Source organism: Lacerta agilis, chromosome 2, assembly GCF_009819535.1.
Source record: "Lacerta agilis isolate rLacAgi1 chromosome 2, rLacAgi1.pri, whole genome shotgun sequence".
NCBI lineage: Eukaryota > Metazoa > Chordata > Lepidosauria > Squamata > Lacertidae > Lacerta > Lacerta agilis.
Window position 1 is genome coordinate 84,809,779 of NC_046313.1, and position 22,181 is coordinate 84,831,959.

The window sequence follows — 22,181 nt, forward strand, 5'->3', positions numbered from 1 at the left end:
TTCAATTTGAGGAATCAATCTTGCTTTACAGCTGTGGCTGCATTCAAGGGAGACTTGCAAAGGACACATCGGGAGCATATATAGAGTTCTTCCCAGAAGTTTAAATCACCTGATGTGATTTAAATCATATGGCATTAGCTGACTGACAGGTGCATGGCTCTCTGTCCTCACCCTTCACTAACTAAAATTCAAAGGATTTTTTGGTGAAAACCGTAATGGTTAGAAGGGTATAAAGCCTGTATAAATTTGTAGTGTAGATACCAGAGCAACCCTAATGCTGGTAAAAGTAAAGGTAAAAGGACTCCTGACCGTTAGGCCCAGTTGCGGACGACTCTGAGGTTGCTGCGCTCATCTCGCTTTACTGGCTGAGGCAGCCGGCGTACAGCTTCCGGGTCATGTGGCCAGCATGACTAAGCTGCTTTTGGTGAACCAGAGCAGTGCACAGAAACACCGTTTACCTTCCCGTCAGAGCAGTACCTATTTATCTTCTTGCAGTGCGTGCTTTCGAACTGCTAGGTTGGCAGAAGAAGGGACTGAACAACGGGAGCTCACCCGTCACGGGGATTCGAACCGCCGACCTTCTGGTCAGCAAGCCCTAGGCTCTGTGATTTAACCCACAGTGCCACCTGCTGTGACTCTGAATAGGGGCCATTCAGGGAGTTGCTCTCCTTTAGTAGTAGGGTCTTGGTTTTTGTTCTTCCTTTTCTTGTCACCAGCCAAAAGTAACACATTTCCTTCAGCAACCAATCCGCTGCCATTTTCTGGCCTCTGAATACCCTAGATACAGCAGCATTCTGGGGCACTGTGGAAGGAAAATGGCTGCCACCACAAAAAGATAGCAGCAGCCATACTTTTTAAAGAAGAAGCCATTTCCCTCACTACCACCACCATGCCCCAGAAGAATGTTGTGTTTGGGGCATGCTGAGATCCAGAAAACTAGTGTGGGGGCTTGCTCTTAAAAAAAAAAAAGTTCAATTTTTAATGTCCCCATAGGCAGCAATGGAAAAATAGGAAAAAGGTAAAAATAAAAAAGGAAGATTTAACTGTTTCTTGGATCAACCCCCCCCCCCCATTTTTACCACATACATTTGCGGGGTTGGGGAGAGATTTAATCTTAGCCCCAGTAATACACTCAGATTCCTCCTTGCCTAATTCTGATATGTATGCCTAAACTGTCCTCCCAGTTCACCAATTCAGAGGTAAATTAGTGCCTGACCCTATATCCAGAAAGGTCCCAACTCTCTTTGAGTTTATGCTTGGCAGTTGAATGTGCGCTATTCCCTTGGGACTAATGCACAGCCTTGCCTTAATCCTGCTCTTCTTGTCTGGCACATAAATCAGTACCGCTCTTCTGAAGATGCCTTTGGTGTGTTTCAGATCAATGGTTCTTACTCTGCCCTTTCCCCATCTCCCTCGCAATGCCCCAGGAAGCAGGGTCAGAATGTATTTCACAGGAACGTCACAGACCCTACTATTAAGTAAGGGATAAAAGTTGCCGTGTTAATGCTTTTATCTCAGCTTGGTGTGTTGCCCCTCAGTTCCGCTACAATTGGAGTTAATGGGATTTTTATTGGAGTCGTAAATCTGAACTCAGAAGCTTCCTGTGGGTTTGGGTTTTGCTTCGCGTTTTTGTATCCTTGATCATCTCCCCACTCACAACAGTATCCAAATAGGAATAACACTCAATAACCTCATTTAAAGGGATGGTGATAGAAGAAAGGCAAATCTCTCCCGTACAGTGGTACCTTGGGTTACAAACACCTCGGGTTACAACCACTTTGGGTTACTGACTCCGCTAACCCGGAAGTAGTACCTCGGGTTAAGAACTTTGCCCCAGGAGAACAGAAATTGTGCAGCGGAGGCGCGGCAGCAGCGGGAGGCCCCATTAGCTAAAGTGGTACCTCAGGTTAAGAATAGTTTCAGGTTAAGAACGGACCACCGGAACGAATTAAGTTCATAACCAGAGGTACCACTGCATCACTTTGGAAACTGATCCTGATCCTGTTCGGATATTTGTGTGTATGCAAAGTTGGAAATGCTTGAATATGGGGGTGCCAAAGGCTTGGTCAGTAAAAAGAGTTGCCTGCAGCATCTTTATTAACTAGGGTGCCTCCATATGGCAGGTTTTTGGGGGACTTGGTGCTGATCATGCATGGAAGTTTTGAACAGCATCCACACCATCATCAAAATGACATCCCCCTTTCCTCCGTATTTGCCATTTCCACTGAAAATTTGATTGGGGGGTGGGGGGTGGGAGAGAATCTGCAAAACTTGCAATTCTGGATGAAATGAACTGAGGGGAAATATGGTGTGACATTTTGATGAGGACAGCATTGTGTGGATGCTGAGAAGAGCCTCCATGCACGAACAGCACCGAGTGGACAATAGACAGCTGTGTTGAAGCGGCCATCACTGCATGATGATGGTGAGGATCAGAAACTGAACAGACGCCACTTCCCCTTTCACCGCAAATCCATGACAAGAAAAGCAGCAGCAGCAGCAGGTGGATATCTCGGGGAAGGACTGCAGCTCAGTGGTGCAGCTTCTGCTATGTGTGCAGAATGTCCCAGCTTCAGTCCCCAGCATCTCCAGGTAGGACTGAGACAAAGTCCTGCCTGAGGTTCTGGCGAGCCAATGCCATTTACTATAGACAATACTGAGTTAGATGATGATGATGATGATTAATTTTTTTATTATTATTATTATTATTATTATTATTATTATTATTATTATTTACTTATACCCTGCCCATCTGGCTGGGTTTCCCCAGCCACTCTGGGCTGCTTCCAACAAGAGATTAAAAATACATTAAAACATCAGTCATTAAAAACTTCCCTAAACAGGGCTGCCTTCAGATGTCTTCTAAAATAAAGATAGTTGCTCATTTCCTTGACATCTGTTGGGAGGGCGTTCCACAGGGCGGGCGCCACTACTGTGAAGGCCCTCTGCCTGGTCCCCTGTAACTTTGCTTCTGGCAGTGAGGGAACTGTCAGAAGGCCCTCGGTGCTGAACTTCAGTGTCCGGGCAGAACGATGGGGGTGGAGATGCTCCTTCAGATGAATCAATGGTCTCATTTCAGTATAAGGCAGCTTCTGAATGTTCCTAAGTGCCACTTGTTAGAAAAGGAGCTAGCAACTCTAATGCAAACTCCATGGGTTTCTCCTTTGTTTCCTTTGTTGAAGCTGCTATGGAAACTTAGGTGGAAAGTAGCAAACGGATGAGGCAGTAAGTTGTGGCAACGTTGTCCCATCAGAGACAAGGCTATTCATTTTTAATGGCTCCAGGGCCGGCCAAGGCAGCCTGGATTGTCACAACCTGTTTCATAGTTCATCCGTGCCAGATGACCCTTGTTAACTTTTGGCTGAAGTTTGTTCTTGGACTTGGAAACAGGAGGAGGAGTCGTTGCAGTAACAAGATGCTTATTTCTACATTACTTGTTTGTTTCCCTATCGAGATATTTCCATTCCGTCTTCAAGGCATGAGACTTTACAAAGCAACCCACAACGTAGCGAGGCAAGTACAATTAAAGAACATTGAGGATCCAAAAACACACAAACTCAGCCCTAAGATAACAAACACATGACCAAAATTAAATGTAGAAAAACAATCCAGAGAGCCAGAACAAACATCTAATAATTTAAGCAGCGGCAAGGATCAAAGGCTTGTTGAAAAACTATTCAACCGCTGGTGGAACCTAAGTACACAGAGAGAGAGCTAATTCAAGCTCTTGGAGAAGTGAGTGCTGCCCTTGCAGAAAAAGCCCTCTCATATATTACCATGAGTGATAGATGCATGTGTTACATCAATGATTGGGCAACGGTAACAGGCTGCTGGAAACTCCAGTCTTTGCGGAATCATGTGACCCCCGTTATTGTACCTGCTGTACTAACTGTTGGTTCAGCTCTGAGTGCAATTCAAGTTGCTGCTTGTTAGCTTCATAGCCGTGGATTGCTTGGGACCAAGCTACTTGTGGGACCATCTCCTCCTATATGAATCTGTGCCCATATGTAGAGCTCTTGAGCATGTCACTGCCTTCCGAGATACTATTTTATTGTTTTTCTACAAAAAAAATGTTTTCAAAATAGTTTACAAAAAAGAAGATAAATTACATTAGAAAAAATAGGAGCAGATTCCCACCCCCCCGGAGACAATAAGATAATCAAAATATGGCACTTGATATCAGTTTTGAGTCTCTGCTAGTGATAACTTACACAACTCCCCTCACCTTGACTCAGCTCTGTGACAAAATACTTTCTATTATTTAAACCATGCTATGGCAAGCCTAGATTTTTTCCCCCAGCCAAGACTGTGTATACTTTTCCATGCTGTTGGTTATATTCAGAGTTGCTGTTTGGGGGAAATGAAACAATTTTCATTTGTTAATATGTCTTAAAAACTTCTGCCAGAAATTCTGTATTAAAAGGAAGAGAGCAGCCTGCTTCCTGCTCTGAGTTTACCTCAGTAATCCCCACCTAGTTTTCCAAAGGAAAGTGGTCCTTTCACTTTTTAATACCATTTGTGAGCATGTCACAGTAGAGAAGAACAGTGTTGGGGTCAATGGGCCAGATCTCGCCAGATGTGTCAAATAGTCATGAAGGCACACCTATTTTCTCTGCTAGCCCTATGATTAGCTACTGAGCTCATGTCAGGCCCCCACAGTATACTCATGACCTTTTAGCCCAAGTGAAGAGACTCTTGCCCTGAGTATTGTTGAGCACTAATGTCAACTTCTTCTGGGAAAGTTCTTGGATTTTATATTAGCCTTGAGATACTCATGCATTATAAATATCAAGCTGCTTGTGGCAGGAACCCTCCAGCTGGCTCCAGTCAACCAGCTGTAGTCACAAAAATATACAAGGGTCACTTGAAATCTGTAGTTGCATGGAGTCTGAATTCTGAAGTCTATTTTGACTATCGACCAAAATATAAATAATCATGAAAATTTAATATTGGGTTTTAGTTTCATTTTGAAATATTATGGGCAAATTGTCAGCTCCTGGAGACTACATAGGCACATCTTCGCTCTGACAGTTCTTTAAATGTCTCTCTTGCCAGTCGTGTGAACCTGGATGGATGACTGATTATTTTCTGATTATGGATGTCTGAGCTCTGAGCTTCTTATTTTCCTTTTCTTGAGGACAGCAGTTTCGTGGTGGCAGTCCCTTGAATGTGAAACATCAGCTCTTGAAAGTGGTGCAGCGCATATTCCAGTACCATGTGCTCCTCACAGGTAAGCAAGATATAAAACATGCCACTCCCATGATAGGAGGGTCCCCTCCTTTTGCCGGGTTTGTTCTTAACTTATAGTCATCCTCAGGCATTATCACCCTTGAAAGTCAACCTAGAGCTTATCCACATGTCCTCTGGTCCCACTGTCTTCTTAAGGGAGAACTGCTTTTTAGCGCTCAGTCGGTGCAAATAACAATTTGGGTTTTCCACAAAGCATTGACAGAGCAATACTAATGAATCTGAAGAGGCAGATGCAGAATGAATTAGAGCAAGAATCCCATACACTCTGAGGGAATCCCAGTAACTCTTGTGACTCATAGCACACTTGACTTAAACATTTCAACCTTTTGTTTTCCATTGTTAATGTTATCGTGGATTTCTCTCAGTGACAGCAACTCCACTGAAAAATGGAGTGGAGAGTCTGTAGCTCCATGGCAGAGAAAATACTTTCCAATACGTAAGGTTATTGCCTTCTCCACTTTAGAAGGCCTTGAGTTGCAGGAGTGTGAGGAAAGTCCTGCATCTGAGATGTTGTAGAGTTTATGTCAATCAGAAAACACTGCATTAAACTCTATAGCCCTGCCTTCTCAGACAAATCTAGGGGCAGCCAACATGCTTTGGAAGGAAACAGAGTGTGGTAGCTGATCTCATCCTCAATGGACTCTGAGAACAGACCTTGTGCACATGGGCTAGGCTCTGTATACATGATCAGAAGCCACGTGCTTATGCACAGGATCTGTTCCCACAGTCTACTGAACATATGTATGTCAGGAACAAGGCCTGATCCTATGCTCCCGCTCCTCCCCATGAATGTTCAGCATCCCTTGTTTTGTGTCAAGCTGTATTCGTAACCCCAATGTTTCTGCCTGCCAAATGTCACCTTCATTATCACTGCTGGAAGCCTGGAAGCCATCAGGAGAGCAAAAAAGAATAGAAAAGTGAAAAGCCTGGCAGGCTGGGTCGAAAGCAACCTCATCCCAAAGCAAAGCTAAGCAAGATGACATAACATGCTAGATGAAGCCACAGGAATTCCAGCCATGGAGCATTTCAGGCATAAAGATGGGCAAGCAACCGGGGTGGCGGGGGTGGCCCATGTCTTTTGGTGGAGAGTGACATGCGATGAAGTTTGCAGGGGTCAGGCAATGGGAGGAAATCCCACCCATATTCAGCAAGTGGTTAAAAAAAGCTTCAGAACATATTAGAAAGAACTGAAATCAATGGACTAGAACAAAGGGAACTTCCCGAAGAGAACTTCACAGCACTGATTAGAAGTACTTTCATCTGGGTCCAAGAACATTGATCATAAGTCCAAAGAAATGCCGTCTTCCCAGTGGTTCCTGTTTTATTTTTTTGCAAGAACAGCAGCACAAGTGACTACCAGATGCCAATGAGTGATTTTGCTGGGTGATTTGGTTTCCTCCACAGATACTAAGCAAGGGGATGTTAGTTCACTACAACTATCTTAATAGGTCCATGCATCTGTTTAGTACATTAAACAGATTTGTTTGCCGTAAAATTATGTTGTAAGCCGGCCAGAGTGGCTGGGGAAACCCAGCCAGATGGGCAGGGTATAAATAATAAAATTAGTAATAGTAGTGAGATGAGTTTGGTGTATTCATATATAGCAGGGGTGGTTAAACTGTGAGCCTCCAAAGGTTGCTGGACCAGAACTCTCATCATTCTAGGTCAGTGCCTGTACTGGCTAGGGCTGATGGGAAATAGGGTCCAACAATATCTGGAGAGCCACTGGCTAGCCACCCCTGGCATATAGCATGCCTGTAAACAGCTTGCCTGCTGTATAACAAGCCCTGTGAATGTCACACTCCCATTAGCTACCGGATATGTCTGACACTGGATGTTAACAAGTTTTCCCTCTGTCTGCACTGATCTAAAAAAAGGGGATCATTCTTTGGGGACTAGTTAAATGTTACGTTGCCCTGTCCAACTTTAATTCAACTACAATGAGAAGTTTTCTGTCAATTTCATTTGCTAGGAAAAGGGAGGGGAAAGGTTTTCAGGTAGCAAGAAACGCAGATATCTGGAGTGCATGTGCTCTGTAAGTGGGAAGACCTTTACTGTTAGTTGGTTGATCCCTGGTCAACTTTCCGGAGAACATAACAATGATCTCAAATGACCTCAAAAATCATTTGACTTAGAACCACTCATGGAACTGTACTGCTAGAGGGAGAGGTGGCTGATATTTGCTGCTTGCTCCTTTCCTCTGTAGCTCTCTCTGCTCTCTGAAAAGCTGCTCTAGTGGGCTTTGAGATCCTCAAGTGTAGGAGACGGTTTGGGGACTGCAGGGAAAAGGAGACAAAAATTGCCTCCCCTCCTCCTTCCGGTGGGAACCTCAGCTGGATTGCAGTTCCTTCTGTGACTCTGGATCCAACCTGCTGCCCTTGCTCCTGTCAAGCAAATGTCTTGAACTCTGCAGTTGTTTGGATCCACACCTTCTTCATCTGTACAAGCTGCTATTCATGCTTATGCCCCATTTACTTTAAGCATCTGTAACTGGCTAGTGGCTTGCAGCCACATTCTCTTGCCTTAATTCTCTTTTTCCAAGTAGGGAGATGAATGTTTGTTTGCTGAAATGGGCTCAGAGGACCCCTTTCCCCCACTTAAAGGACCGTCGCATCTCCTCCTGACAGGGGCCCATCATTCCAGCCTTGTTGCTCTCATTTGTATTACCAAACAAGAGTAATAAAATTCATTGCAGGATACACTTAGGAGGACCAGCCAAAGTGCTACAGCTGCAGTGCTTCTGCCTTCCCATACACATTTGGGAAAAATTACTGTAGACCACAATGATTCATCCGGCAGGGATAAGCAATGCCTCAAGTCCCCAGCGACAGCTTTTGCGTATAGCCTACACAGATATTGCAAAGTGGTGATTGCAACAGCTCTTCCCTTAGTCCAGGGAGATCCAGAAATAACAGATTCCCTCATCTTCTTGTATAAACTTCTATCAGTAATGGAACTCGTATTCATTAATTCAGCACAGTTGTAATCTGTATCAAGTCGCATACAGTCAAGGATTAAATATTGCTTTACTCGGTTAAACATAATTTCTCAATTTGGAATAAGTTTGTGTTTATCTATTTTTAATCCCTCATAGGAGTATCCACTCTAGCTAAACTAGAATATAATTATTCCAGGGGGGGAAGCATCAGCGGGGGAAATTGTTCCATTATCTTAGGCAGTTTGGAATTTTGCAATTAAATATCCCATTCTTCTGACTCTTACCCTAGTACTGGCATCTTCTTGAATGAACTGAAACTTTTAAAGCTTCCGACATTCTTATGTATAGGGAAATGATGCATGTCCTCATGCATTCTGTTTCTCCACTACTTAAAAGAGCGTCTCCTCCCATGTGATCCTGTCCATCCACTTAGATCAGCTGAAGAACCCTTTTTGTAATTCTTGCTGCTTTCTGAAGTGCAATGGGGCCATCTTTATTATGGGACATAGGATGCAGAACTTCTTTGCCTTGGGAAATCTGCCAGGCCCTCTCTTTGATAGCATTTTGCCTGGGAACAGAAAACTGAGGTCTACAAGTGGTTGAAATATGGAATAGGAGGCCATGGTGGTCACCGAGTTGGATGGCTTTCAAAGAGGATTGGAGGAATTCATGGAGAAGGCTGCCAATGGTTACTAGCTATGAAGGCTATGCTGTGCCTCTACAACTTCTGAAGACCAGTTACTGGAAACAACAGAAGGGGAGAGCACTCACATGCTTGGATCCTGCTTGAGGTTTCCCATGGGCATCTTGGTGGCTACTGTGAGAACAGGTTGCTGGACTTGATGGGACATTAGCCTGACCCAACAGGCTCTTCTTATGTTCACAGAACACTCCTAAGCTGCAAACCTGATCTTAAACCTTAGATTTAGTGTGGTTTACAATCTGGTGTATGTTAACTCGGAGGTAGATCCCACTATGTTCCTTAGGCTTAGTCTCAGGTTAATGTGCAATGGATTACAGCCTGAGGCTGGCTGCCTTCAGTGCGACAGAATCAGTTCCACCAGTCTGAGATCTGGGCTGAAAACCCACCTACCTGTAGATAAAGGGTTTAGTGTTTAGAGTGGATCAAAATGAATTCATTTGAGACTTACTACCTGCTTTATATCTGATTGATTCCCCACAGATTACTTGAATAACCTTTGTCCTGATTCCGCTGAGTATGAAGAAACACAAGGTAATTCAGAATTATAAAAAAATGATAATAATAAATATTTATTTTGCCTAATAAATAGCTAGCGTCTCTACTTGTCCAGGAAGAAGTCTGTGAACAAACAACATCACTGTACTCAGATCTCAGCTTGATTTTGAGATAAATTACCACTCTTGTTCATGTCATTTGGGGCCACTCACTCATCAAAACATGTACTGTTCTCTGATTTTTAAGTTCCTTGTGATCTCAAATTAGGTCATATTAGATATTTAGAATGAACAATGTATGTGATGAACAAATACTTAACATGGAATAATTTTACTATCTGAAACTTTGGTCGTGAGTAGTGATAACACTTTGAATTGTCAGGCTGCCATCCTATATGCACTTAAGTGTGAATAAGTCCCATTGAGCTCAGCGGGGCTTATTTCTCTGTAGATGTATTGGCTTGCATTGCAAATGGCCCTCGTAATAATTTATTATTATTTGTTAAATTTATTAGTTGCTTTTTCTTGCTGCAGGCAACTCAATGCAACTTTTCAAAGTGACTTTGAAAAGCAGTTGGTTTTATGTTCATGGTCAAGAACTGGTTGTTACTACTGAGTTTGATTTATATGGAAAACTGAATACATGAAAGGGGTGTTACTGTGCAGTGTTCTCATTTGAAGCATTCTTAATGCCTTGCAACCAAAGTGTATATGTTTTGTCTTATGGATTTGTGCAAAGTATAGGCAGTTACATATGCCAGATTGTGGCCAGATCCGAAACATAGAGGGTTCCAAAATGCGTTGTTTAAACAGAGGCAAACACAATATTCTGCTTAAAAAAATAAAATTTAAAAACACCATCAAAGTCTGAACTCTACCATTGCATTTGTTCACTGACTCACATTTATTCAAGTAAATTTATCCAGTGTATTGACACCAGTTTCTGCCAACCTAGCAGTTCGAAAGCACACCAGTGCAAGTAGATAAATAGGTACCGCTGCAGCAGGAAGGTAAATAGCCTTTCTGTGCGCTCTGGCTTCCATCACGGTGTCATGTTGCGCCAGAAGCGGTTTAGTCATGCTGGCCACATGACCCAGAAAGCTGTCTGTGGACAAATGCCGTCTCCCTCGACCTGAAAAGCAAGATCCCATAGTCACCTTTGACTGGACTTAACCTCCAGGGGCCCTTTACCTTTACCTTACATATAGTGTATATTTGTAATAACTGTAACTGAGACAATTGTGCAATAGCCCCTTGTTCAATAGGAATATTGCTTTCATTTTGTAGAAGTGAGGCTGAGCTGTAGCAGCTTGTCTAAGGCTCCCAGACCAAAGTAATGGTTGAACAGGAATTTGAACATGTATTCCTTGAATAGCATTAACTCCTAGGCAGTACAACTTATTTTGGCCTCAGTGAGACTCCATACCCAAGAAGGATATATATTCTTCCTCCTAAAAATCTGCACATCTTTTCTTTTCTGAACCTCAGTTAATGTGTTCTGCTTTCTTCCACCGCAGCTGCCTTGCTCATCGTCTCCGAAGTTGCGGACCGAGCCAATGACAGCATGCAACAAGGGGTGAGTTCCACCTTGCCCTGATGCCTCCTAAGTGCTACCAGTTCAGATATCTCTCAAATCAACATTTATTTTTAATTATCTGTCAGAAATAAGTAATAAAGTGTAAAACTTATCGCATAGGGTAGTTCCCCAAAGCCTACTCAGAAGCAAGTCCTATTTAAATCAGTGGGGTTTACTCCTTGGTAAGTAGGGTTAGTATTGCAAGCTTACTTCTGGGTAAACATGTGTACGACTGTGCTGTAAAGCAATGATGAAACATTATTGTGTTAAAACAAAATAAGACTATGCCTGAGCTAGGTGGTTTGACGTAGTATGAGGAATGCTTATAAATAGACAAAATAGCTATGCAAATTAGGGTTATACACTTCCAACATCAGGGCATCAAAGTCTCTGTGGCAGCTGCTTTTGAAACATTTCCAAAGACCTAACAATTGATCTGCTGCGTCACATCTAGTTTGGCTCCCACACAAGTAGAGTTCAACCTGGAAACCTGCATCGTAACTTTTAATTCCATAATGTAGCCGTTTTTCTTTCCCTTGTGCCACTTCCTTCCCCCACCTGTTCTAGCAAACAGAGCTCCAGAAATGGAAGGCAGGAAATGGAAGCCAATGTTGGGACTGTTTTGCACACAGAAGGTCCCAGGTTCAATCCCATGCATCTTCAGTTGGGCTGGAAACTGTGAAACCCTAGGAAGTCTCTGCAAGTCAGTGTGGGACCGTCCTGAGCTACATCGACCAACGGTCTCACTCGGTGTCAGGCACCATCCTGTGTTACTATTAAAGTTTGCTGTATCAAGAAAACTGATCTACGGTTGCAACTTGGCAGCACAACTTTTCTTGCATCCTAAGATATAGAGGCAACTCTTACAAGAGCCTGTGCCCTGAGACTTGCATGCTTTTTAAACCCTACAGTAGATGACCACCAAAGAAACAAATTCACTTCTCAACTATGGCTTTTAGATAGAAAATTCATGGACTTCCGACACTTCCGTGGAACCACATGGTGGGGACTGTTATACTAATTCACCTGCTCTTATATGCTGCTGGGGGATTGTGCAAGGAATCTTGTTATGCTTTTGAAAGCCAAAAGCGTCTGGGGAGGGTAGCCTGCCAAGTGTCTGCTTGCCAGATCCACCCGACAGCTTCCGTCTGGTCAGATGCAGCCCACCTTCTCTTTACAGAAATTTAGGGTTGCTGTGTGCCTGTGAAGAGGAAACTAAACTTCCACTTAAAAAAAAAAAATTTAAAAAATGTAAGCCATGTGCTTTGTCAAGATGGAAAGTCAAAGCAGCTGCTTAAAATATGGCCAAGAATGTCCCCCACTTCCACACAGCTGGGAATCTCCGATTGTGGGATTTAAAATCCATGTCTCTGAAACATGTGCCAAGACTGAGCACAGCCAACATTTTCATGGTCTGTTTTACTGCCCAGGTTTCAGCAACATTTTCCTTGTGGACAGAAAACAGATGGTTCCTTGCGCGGCGAAGTCTGTAGACATTTGCACACTGCCATTTCCACTTCATTAAAGAGAAAGAAAACGGATTTGGCGGGGCTGGGTGCATTACCACCTGCAAGCAGGATTACCTCTTCCTCCCCACCACCATCTTTCTGGCTCGGCTCGTGTGCCTTTCTCTGAAGGTTGGCACACATAAATTTTGAAGGTGAAATTTCCCCTGGCATAGTAATAGAAATGCTGGGGGGGAATGTTTAGTTTTTGCACATCCGACTGCTGTGAAAGTCCCAAGAGGGGGGACAACAGAAAAGCTGGCAACTCTGCCAGAGGAAAGTATTTCTAAGGAGCTGAAGAGACAAAATCCTGAAAAGCCAAGGGTCTCACTCTTTTTGCATCTGCTCAGCCTTAATTTTGCCCACAGAAGCTGAATCGGTATTAAGCATTTCCTGAAAATAAATGTTAGACCAGAAATCTAATTCCTTTCAGAATAAGACTAGGCTTGTGATCCAGAAATCTGTGGCTATGCCATCTATTTTCCTTTCATCAGCTGCCTCCATGAAACCCACCGGTCCCCCAATTGATTATTATTGGTATTAAACTCTATGAAAACTGCTTAAAGGGGAAGTGGCGAGATGAACTAAGTCTACCAGTGGCCGTCTCCCCTTAAACATACCCACCTATTTATCTTCTGCCCTCCAACTCTAAAACTGCTTTATGAAGCTTTATGGTCACTAATCAAGGTATGTGGATCTTTTTCAAAAGTAAAATTTAATCTATACCAAAGCAACAGTGAAAAATGCAATAAAAATGAATGACGCTTCACTTCCTAGCATTACTTTTGATTGAATGAAAGGCTTTTAAAATAAATTATATATCTTGCTTTTCACTAACTGGCTGTTTAATTAACCTATTAAAATAATAATTACCACTGATTCAATTGATATTTTTCTGTTGTTTAATGAAGATGGCAAATTTTCTCAGCTAAATACCCACCCCAAAAAAGATGCATTGTGAAGGAAAAGCTTTTAAAAGCATTGATTGTATCACGAGACATAGCATCTCTGAATAGGACTTCCATTTCCCCAGACAGGGTCCTGATTAACATTCAGTCCACTCCTTTAATTTTTGATTAATCAATTCATCATACCAATTAGTCAATTAATTCAGCTGTAATTATTGGCACTGGGCAAAACTTAACTAGCACTGTTCTTTTCCTTTCCAAGTTTCCTTTATAGCCCAATCCTGTGTATGTTAAGTTGGAAATAAGACCCAGTGTCTTCAAAAGCAGTTAACACTGGAGTAAGCGTATTTAGGCTTGCAGCCTCAACAAACCATCTGCCCAATTAAAATGTTTCATGGGAACAAGAAAACCTCACTGCAATGGAGACGTGTGGACCAAGATGTTAGGAGACCAAACGCACCGATGCTATGAATGTAATGAGAGCAATTCATTAAAAACTCATCCCTTTCGTACCAAAGTGCCATCCAACATTGTCACTGTAATGGGAACAAAGGTCTCATTAGATTCATTTTAAATACCATACTGTGGAAGATTACACAACTTGCCAGGACTCATTGATTGTGTCCAAGCTCTTCAATGCAGGTAGGCAGTTAATAGGGTCGGAGCCCGTTAATGAGTTCCCTAATCTCTGTAAAGGACACCAAATTTCATTACTTACTTAATACTTAACCTTGCTTGTAAAGACAACAGCTACATATCTATTGCTACTGAAGGTGAAGCATCACAAATAATCCTGCCAACAATTCTATGGCATTCAAAGGTGGGTTGTGTTGCTGAGGTGTTTTTTTTAAAGAATTTGCATAATATTTATTTATTTAAAATTCCCTTTTATCTACTTTCTCTCTCTTTTGCAACTGCATTTATAATCCAGCCCAAAGCAGCTCAGGAAAAGTTGCAATAAAAAAACAACCCAGTATAAAATATCCTATTTAAAATTCAGTTAATAACAAATGTAATGCACTAAACCACTTAAGTCTATGAACTTTGGATTGTGTGACGTATATGACCTAGAGGAGATCTGAAATGGACTAGACTACTTCCCAACGTTACAGATACATGGCAGATATTATGACTGCATATAAGTAATTTTACACTCCTGGTCTCCGAAGTAGACTTTGGGGTGGTAGTCTGGTGATGCTGTAGACAGCAAATTCTCTCATAAAGATCCCTTGCCCCTGTTACAGAACTAAATATCCAGGGAAGGAATGTTTGTCCACGGAGACAAAACAGTTAACTATACTGATGTTGTTGTGTGCCTTTGTTGTGTGCAGGCAGTGAGTGAATAGCTGATTTCTCATTACTGCATCTCAATGCCAGGAAATGTTTCACATGTTGATCTTCTGTTGATGCAGTTCCTAAGATATAGTTCTTCTTCCATAAAAATATGGCAACACTACTATATAGGGGCCTTAGGCTACCTCCACAACAACCTTTTTCTCTGGAATTACCATTCTCTGTTCACTTTTTATGGAAAAGGCAGATGTTGCATTCCATTATTTTCTGTATTGTTTGCATTTGCTTTTTCAGGCCTGATTTGTGGTACATCTCCACCCCCAATAAAATGCTGATGCCGCTCCATCCTGTCTACTGTGGGCAGGCAAACTTCTGTTGTGGTTTCTAAGGGCTCCTGTGTCTTTAATTAAACACTTCCTGTTTGCAGATTCAGCAGGTTTTACTGTTTCCCAGTGAGGATAGCTGAGTGACAAAATTACATATTGCTTTCCCCTTGAACAGCAGAAATGCCTGTTTCTGAAGTGGGAGAAACAATTAGTACTGTAGTTTCCTTTCATTGTTTTTGCGTTGTTGTTTTTTAATACATAATTTTCTGTATAAAAACATACAGGTAGATTACCAACTCTCTTCTCCTTTGTATGCATAGTTCATCGCTGCACCATGCACATGGCTTCCCCCAGGTAATCCTGAGAACTTTTGTTTGTTGAGGGTGCTGGAAATTATAGCTCTGAGAGGGGTAAACTACAGTACCCAGAATTCTTGGGGGAAGTCATGTGCTTTAAAAGTATAGTGTGGATGTGACCCTGGAAATGGAAATGGAGGCACTTAAGACAAGCTGTTCAGGATAGTTCGCAGACTACATACTGCACCCAAAAGGAATAAACTTTTAATTAATGTTGCAGTGAACCTTTGTAGAATGCTGCTTCCTCTTGATTAAGCATTATAAGATTATCTAGATCACATTAACCTCTGGGCAATACTGTGCTTCTTATATAAACGCTGGTTCATAAGAAGACGCTGAGGTGTTCCAGGGTTTAGTGACTCTGCTCCAGTCCACCTGTGCCACACCTATTGTGTGACTACTAACAGTTGTGCAGCTGTTAATTGCCTTTCACATCCCTGCTATTGTTAATGTTGTGTGAAGTTGTTTTAAATTTATTGGTTCTCAGTTGCTGGCCACTTTGGAACCCCTGTTGGAGTCGGAGAGCAGGGTAGAAATATTTGAAAATAAATGAATTTTTAGAAGTGCCTGTCTGGAGCCTCCATGTTAATTCTGCTTCTAGCACACTTCAGAAGATTAATGCCTCAGCAATGATAACACTTTCTAATGGGAAGGCAGCCTTTGGCCCAGCTGGTTAGTGAAATCTAGGTGTAGAGCCAGCCCTATTATTAGGCAGAGCAAGGCAGCTGCTTCAGGGGAAAAATGATTAGGGGGTCATGAAAGGGCAGCAAACTGCGACTTAAGCTTCCATTTCTTTTTAACTGCTAGACAGAGATGTTTGTGGCATTTGCTGCTTCAACTGCCCAAATAACTTGGTGAGGTTTGGATATTATTTACCTTGACGTGTAGGGAGGAGGGTGCCATTTGCTGTTCTGCCTCAGGTAGCAAAATGCCCTGTCTTGGTGCATTTTGAACTTAAAAAGGGAATGTTTTGATCACCTTCTGAGAATGAAAAGCTAAACCTTTCTTGTTTGTTTTTGGTCCTTTCTCTGCCACAGGAAAATTTGCAGAAGCTGGTACATATAGAGCACAGTGTCAAGGGACAGAGCAACCTCCTCCAGCCAGGAAGGGTGAGTTCCACCTGGGTTTGGTTCCACTTACTATAATGCTGCCATCCTTTTTTCTGTCAAGGCCACAGTAGCTATTATCATTAGCAGCTTATATGGTAAGTCTTGAACTGCCCTCTTGACACTCGCATTTCTGCAGCTTAGCAGAGCAGGCCTGGGATGGGGTAGGGTGGTGGCAAGGATGCACCCCGCCCCCCGCCCCCCCCCTGCACAGACGCACCAGCAGGGGGTCTGGCAGCTGCTGGTGCTTTTAAACTCTTCTGCTGATGCCCTTCTCCGAAGGGCTCCTTCAGTGGTGAGGGAGAAGGTCCTTTCTGCCATAGCATCTCAGTTATGGAGTACCATTGTTGGAGATGCTTCCCTTGCCCCCAACATTTTCAACTTCTAGGCAGAAAGGGGGAAAAACACTTTGAATTCACCCAGGCTTCTGCTTAATGACTACTCCTACTAAATTGTTCATGAATCACCATTTACATAAAAGTTCTCAAACCAATTTATATGCATGTCATAAAAACAGGCAAAAATTTTTTTTTAAACAGTCCAAAAAACAAAAACAAAAAAACACACCCAAAATGGGTTTAAAGAAAATACAAGACAAACACCTAAGGCAGAGATATTTTCATGCAGCTGGCAAAGCTTGTCAAAATAAAAATGTCTTCGGTTGTTTCTGGAAAGTACAGATAGTGGGCATCTGTTGTATCTCAACAGGAATGCTGCTCCATGGAACAGGAGTTTTGACACTAAAAGCCCTATCCCAAGTTCTGATACTTTGGAGACCTTAAGAAGAAACTCTGCAGGAGAATGCAGTGACCTATATCAGGGATAAAGTGGTCTCTCAAGTAACCTGGTCCTGAGCTGTACAGGGCCTTACATGTCAACACCAAAACCTTGAACTTAGCCTACTAGCAGATTGGCAGGCAGTGCAAATCCTGCAACCAGGTGCTATATGCTAGTTGTGATTTGCCCCCACACTAGCTGCCACCTGCAGCCCCATCTTCGAAGGCAGGAGGTACTGACTGAAGGCTCTGTTTTCCTCCTCAGGTGTTTCTTAAAGAAGGGACGCTAATGAAAGTGTGTGGGAAAAATAGGCACCCTCGACATTTGTTCTTGGTAAGAATACTTTAATCTCTTTCACACTGCGGACACATGCAGACAAGTGGGTCTTGGGGTCTAAGGCTTGTGATCTAAACATCCCAGCTAGGAGGCCAGCTACAATGAATGCGGTGGGATATGCTTCTGAGCAAACATGGTTTGGATGGCACTGCAAAGCTGCAATTCCATGCACCCACTTTGAAGTAATTCCCAATGTGCTTAGCAGACTTGCTTCTGCATAAACAGGCATGGTATATTAATTGTCTCATAACCATTATACCCTAACGAGGGGCCAATAGGAGCCACCCTTTTGGTCTCAGGATTTATTTGGCACAAGGAATGACAATATTTTAATTTGTAGCGGGATTTATTTATTTTTTACAGCTGTATCCTATGCAGCGTTAGTTAGGTGTGCCTCCTCAACCCATTGATTTCAATGTATTTAGGTATATATTGGCTTCCTTTGATGCAAGTGCCTCTGTTGGGAGCAAACAGAAATTTGCTGGGCAGGAGGATTTCTGTCAGGACTGTTGGGGGAGAGGTCCACTACCACCTCTGCTACAGTCCTGACCCTGGTGTCCCTGGTCCTGCTGTGGCTCTTATTTGGAAAACAAAACAAAACTAGACAGCTAGAATGCAATCACACACATTCAACATCATATCCATCTTGCTTCTAATACTATATAAGATCAGGCTGACACCTTATTTTCACTAAAACCTATTTTCCTGTGTGATTAGCTCTGGAGCATGCAAAGTAATATTCATGGCTGAGGTGCCTCAGAGTGGGAGAAGTGTGCCTTCCTTTGATTACTAAGGAGCTTCAGCTGCCCACTGTTGTAGTTTCAGCAGGGAGCTCTTCTAGGGACCAGGATACTTCCTTGCAACAGTGTTCCTTCTCCCTTCTTGCTGCAATGCTGAAGAGGCAGTGGGAGATGTAAGCATAGCCTTGGCTTCAATTATGCTTTTCACAGTTGTTCTCATCATAAAAAGTTGCAGAGACGGAGACAGTGTTATACCTGTAGTTGAAACAAAGTGTGCATTGAAATGAGAGTAGACTTACCATTAAAGGGGTATGGGGTGGCAATTTCTCCATGAGACATGAGTTTAGGCTTCTGTTAAACGTTGTGTTGAATGGGGTAAAACTGGCTGCTCACTGCAGGGGGGGGGGGATAATAATAATCCCTTGGCATCTGGAGATATTGCACGAGCTCATTCTTGCGGGATTTAACAGACATATCAGTGACTCTTTTTTTTTAATGCTTGCCTGCTAGAAATGAATGACATGGTCATGCATGTGTAGTATCACGAAAGACAAAACTGCTGGAGTTTAAATTGAAAAGGAAGAATAGGGATCAACAAATTTTAAAAAGTGAAACATCTGGGCCGTGCAGTCCCATTCTTGGTAATTTTTTTTTTTTTTTAAGGAAGGAAGGAAAGATTTCTAGGACAATCCAGGAAAATAAAAGCCTGAAAAACCTGTGGTGTATTTCTCAACACTATCGATTGAACTGAAAGTCATCAGTGGTTCTGGTAGGAATATCACAATCTGGAGTTTGAGGTTGGGAGGAGGGAGCTGCAAAGGAGAGGATGGGGAAGCTTCATTGCATGAATAGTAAAGACCATGCAGAATGGAGATACTATCAGATTGTGATGTTTCTACCAGATTTTGAGGCTCTTTGTAGGGATGCAGGGGCAAAGTTCCTTTTGCAAGTGGAAGCCTGCTGTGCAAACGGGGACAACATATTGGATAAAGCCCGTTATGTAGATTGTGCATCCATATATTGTGCAGCTATGATAAAAGTAGAACTTTCCCAGTGATGTTTTCTAGCGTGGGACTGAAACAGTCTGAGTAAATGTGTACTTGGAAGGAGGCAACACTGACTTCAGTGGGACTTACTTCCTTACATACAGGGTTGCTGACCAAAAGGCATTTCTGGATCTTCAGGTGGCAGAAAGATGGTCCTTTAGAAATGACATTTTGCACAGCAAACAAACAATTTTCAATTATATTTGAAATAATTTGAAATCCACATATGGTGATCCATATGCAGGTTTCATTCCATGCCCTACATGTAAATTGACTGACAATTCAATGCCTACAGAATATTCCAAAGGTATTTAAGCTTGGAGGGGGTGGAGTGTAAATTCAGCAGCGTACCCTGGTGGTCTTTGAAAAGAGGATCCAGCATCTCTGTAAACAGACATTGGACTCAGGAAACAGGCAGGCATCCAGTGAAACAAAGCAAACAAACATCCTGCCAGGATGCACCAAATTCAACAATACTGCACAACTTTGTGGCTGCAAACTACATCCAGCCTCCCAACGTAGCATAGGTTTTTCCTGTTCATTATTCCCCTTACCAGTTAATGAAGTAGTTCTCAAGTTGTGGGTTTGGGATCAAGTTTGAAGGTGCTGGAACATTTGGAGGAGGAGGCACAAGTTCCAGGGTGCAGGATAATGAGTTAGGCTGCACCTTGATTCTCTCAGAAGCCTGTAGCTGGGTAGATTGAATGGGAATGAGCCCTTAATGATTTTGTGTGTGTGTGTGTGGTGGCTACTTGTGGGTGGTATGCTGATTTGTGAATATGCAGAGATCCTTGCACACTAGAGGAAGAGGTACATTTGCATTCAGCACCGAAAAGGGAGAATAACCTTAGAAGGGAGCCCAACTTCAAATGTTGAGAGGCACAAGCTAAGCTCATGCATATAATTCATATCACAGAGCACTACAAGCAGGCAGGATTAAAAATCCTGGGCACATAAAAAAAAATTTCCTCACCTGGCACTGAAAACCAAAAAGAATACATTGTCTGTGCCAGTCTGACTTGGGGGGGGGGGGGAGCGGCATTCCACTGCTGGGAGATCACCACCAAGAAGGCAGTGTCATTTAAGGCTGCATTTTGCAGATGAAACTGAAGAGGGCCTCATCTGAAGATCTAGATACAACTGGTCACAGATGAAAGAAGCGAGCAGTGACAGAGGAAGCACAAGTGATTTATGTTTCCTGTTTCCTTGTTCTTTTTGGACTTTGCATCAGAGGAAATGCATGAGTCCCTGCATTTATTACAGCGTGGAAATAATCATCCACGCTTCTTCCACAGTTCTTCTGCAGCTTGTTTGAACATCTCTAAATTGTTGAGGCTCTTTCCCACACTTTCTCTAGGAAGACTGCTCCAGAAGTCCAACCTAAGATATTGTACAAATATATTGTCATCTTTATCCTAAATAACTTCTTTTTCACACCTGCAGTCACCTACACACCAATATACACTCCCTATCGGACTGTCTTCTGTATTTGCAGTGATTCTAATCTTTTCATCTATACAAAAAACGCTGGACAGATAGTAAAGCTCACTGTAAATTTGTTTTTGTTTTTTTTTATCTCATGGAAGTAATTTTTTTAATTGATCCCACCCACATATAATAGCATGGATGAGGTATAGGGTTCTTCCCAGAAATGCTATCAACAGCCCATTCTTAAGTTAACCATTTCCATGTGTACATGCTCACTGATTTACTTCAGATACAATACCATCCGTGCCAGGCATTATTTAGGAAAACATCGCCTCTCCTTTGTCTTATAAACTGGGAAACGGGAAAACATTTTGATAGGCACTTACAGAATTACTCAAGTCTTTTGATTTCAAAAGGTCTCTGTTGATCATTACTTAGCTGGCTATTGCCACTAATTCTTAATGGTATTATCTGGGTTTCTCCTGCTATACATTTGTATGCTGCCTTGGTATCTCCGCAGATTAAGGTTGTCTAGAAGCATTTTCAGTCAGTCAGTCAGTCAAGAACTGACTAAAATATTGCTATAATGGTAGCAATGAAATAGCAATGGGGGGGGGGAATGGCTGGTATGTAGTGCCGGTTAGGTACTTACACCAGCGTAATCTCATTCATACTGCTCTTTTATACAGATACTCAGACCCTGCATTGATATTTAGCATTACCACCCCCCTCCTGGTAAGCTAAGGAGCATTAATTTGAATTTCCTAGTGGCAAGTCATGGCTAGTGAGGCCTTAGAAGAGACTGCAGACACATTTCCTTGAATGTAAAGATGAAACAGATGGGAAATAACTCTAATGGGCAATTAACAAAACACAACCACCATTAATGTTTAATAAAACTGAGGGATACTAATCATGGCTGCCATAGCAACAGTGCACTAGGGTGGCTTCCTTAATCATCACCAACCATACAGTGTCTTTGGTTTTGTGGAAATATTTCTCATAAATAAAATAAGCAGAATTTGTAGCGAAGGGGTGTAGCAGTGCATGCTGGGAAGAGCCTGACAATGCCTCACATGAACTCATTTTTTTTGTTGGCGGGGTGCCCTTCATTAGCTGTCTTTTCTGTGAATCGGAATGACCCTGAACAATGTGGTTGCATTGCAGGCAAAGAAAGTGTATGTATGGCCTTCTCTGTAATTAAGCAAACTTTGAATATGCAAAGGATGCTGCAGCCCAATTCTCTTATTTATTTTTTGCACTGGCACCATCCCATTTGGGAGGTTGAATTACTAGCTGCATGAACCAAGAGCATTTTTGTGGCTTAGTAACAAAATTAATTTCTCTTGATACTCTTCCTGTGGCATTAGTTCCCCTATTTAATCTGTTTTTGAAATAA

At 42.5% G+C, this 22,181-nt stretch overlaps 1 protein-coding gene across 6 annotated transcripts in view; it reads left to right on the plus strand.

Moving 5' to 3' along the window:
- The window catches only part of FGD5 (FYVE, RhoGEF and PH domain containing 5), a 148,443-nt gene that overhangs the window by 106,067 nt on the left and 20,195 nt on the right, over positions 1 to 22,181 (plus strand). For 5 of the 6 annotated variants that reach the window (XR_004426032.1, XM_033141108.1, XM_033141107.1 and 2 more), the window contains exons 8-12: positions 5,143 to 5,230; positions 9,372 to 9,422; positions 10,903 to 10,961; positions 16,387 to 16,458; positions 17,497 to 17,565. Coding sequence is in view for 5 of the 6 variants with exons in the window: in XM_033141108.1 (XP_032996999.1) it covers positions 5,143 to 5,230; positions 9,372 to 9,422; positions 10,903 to 10,961; positions 16,387 to 16,458; positions 17,497 to 17,565 (339 nt within the window). In the remaining variant the exon portion in view is untranslated. The remainder of the gene's footprint in view (positions 1 to 5,142; positions 5,231 to 9,371; positions 9,423 to 10,902; positions 10,962 to 16,386; positions 16,459 to 17,496; positions 17,566 to 22,181) is intronic. The other variant, XM_033141106.1, reaches the window with a different exon arrangement.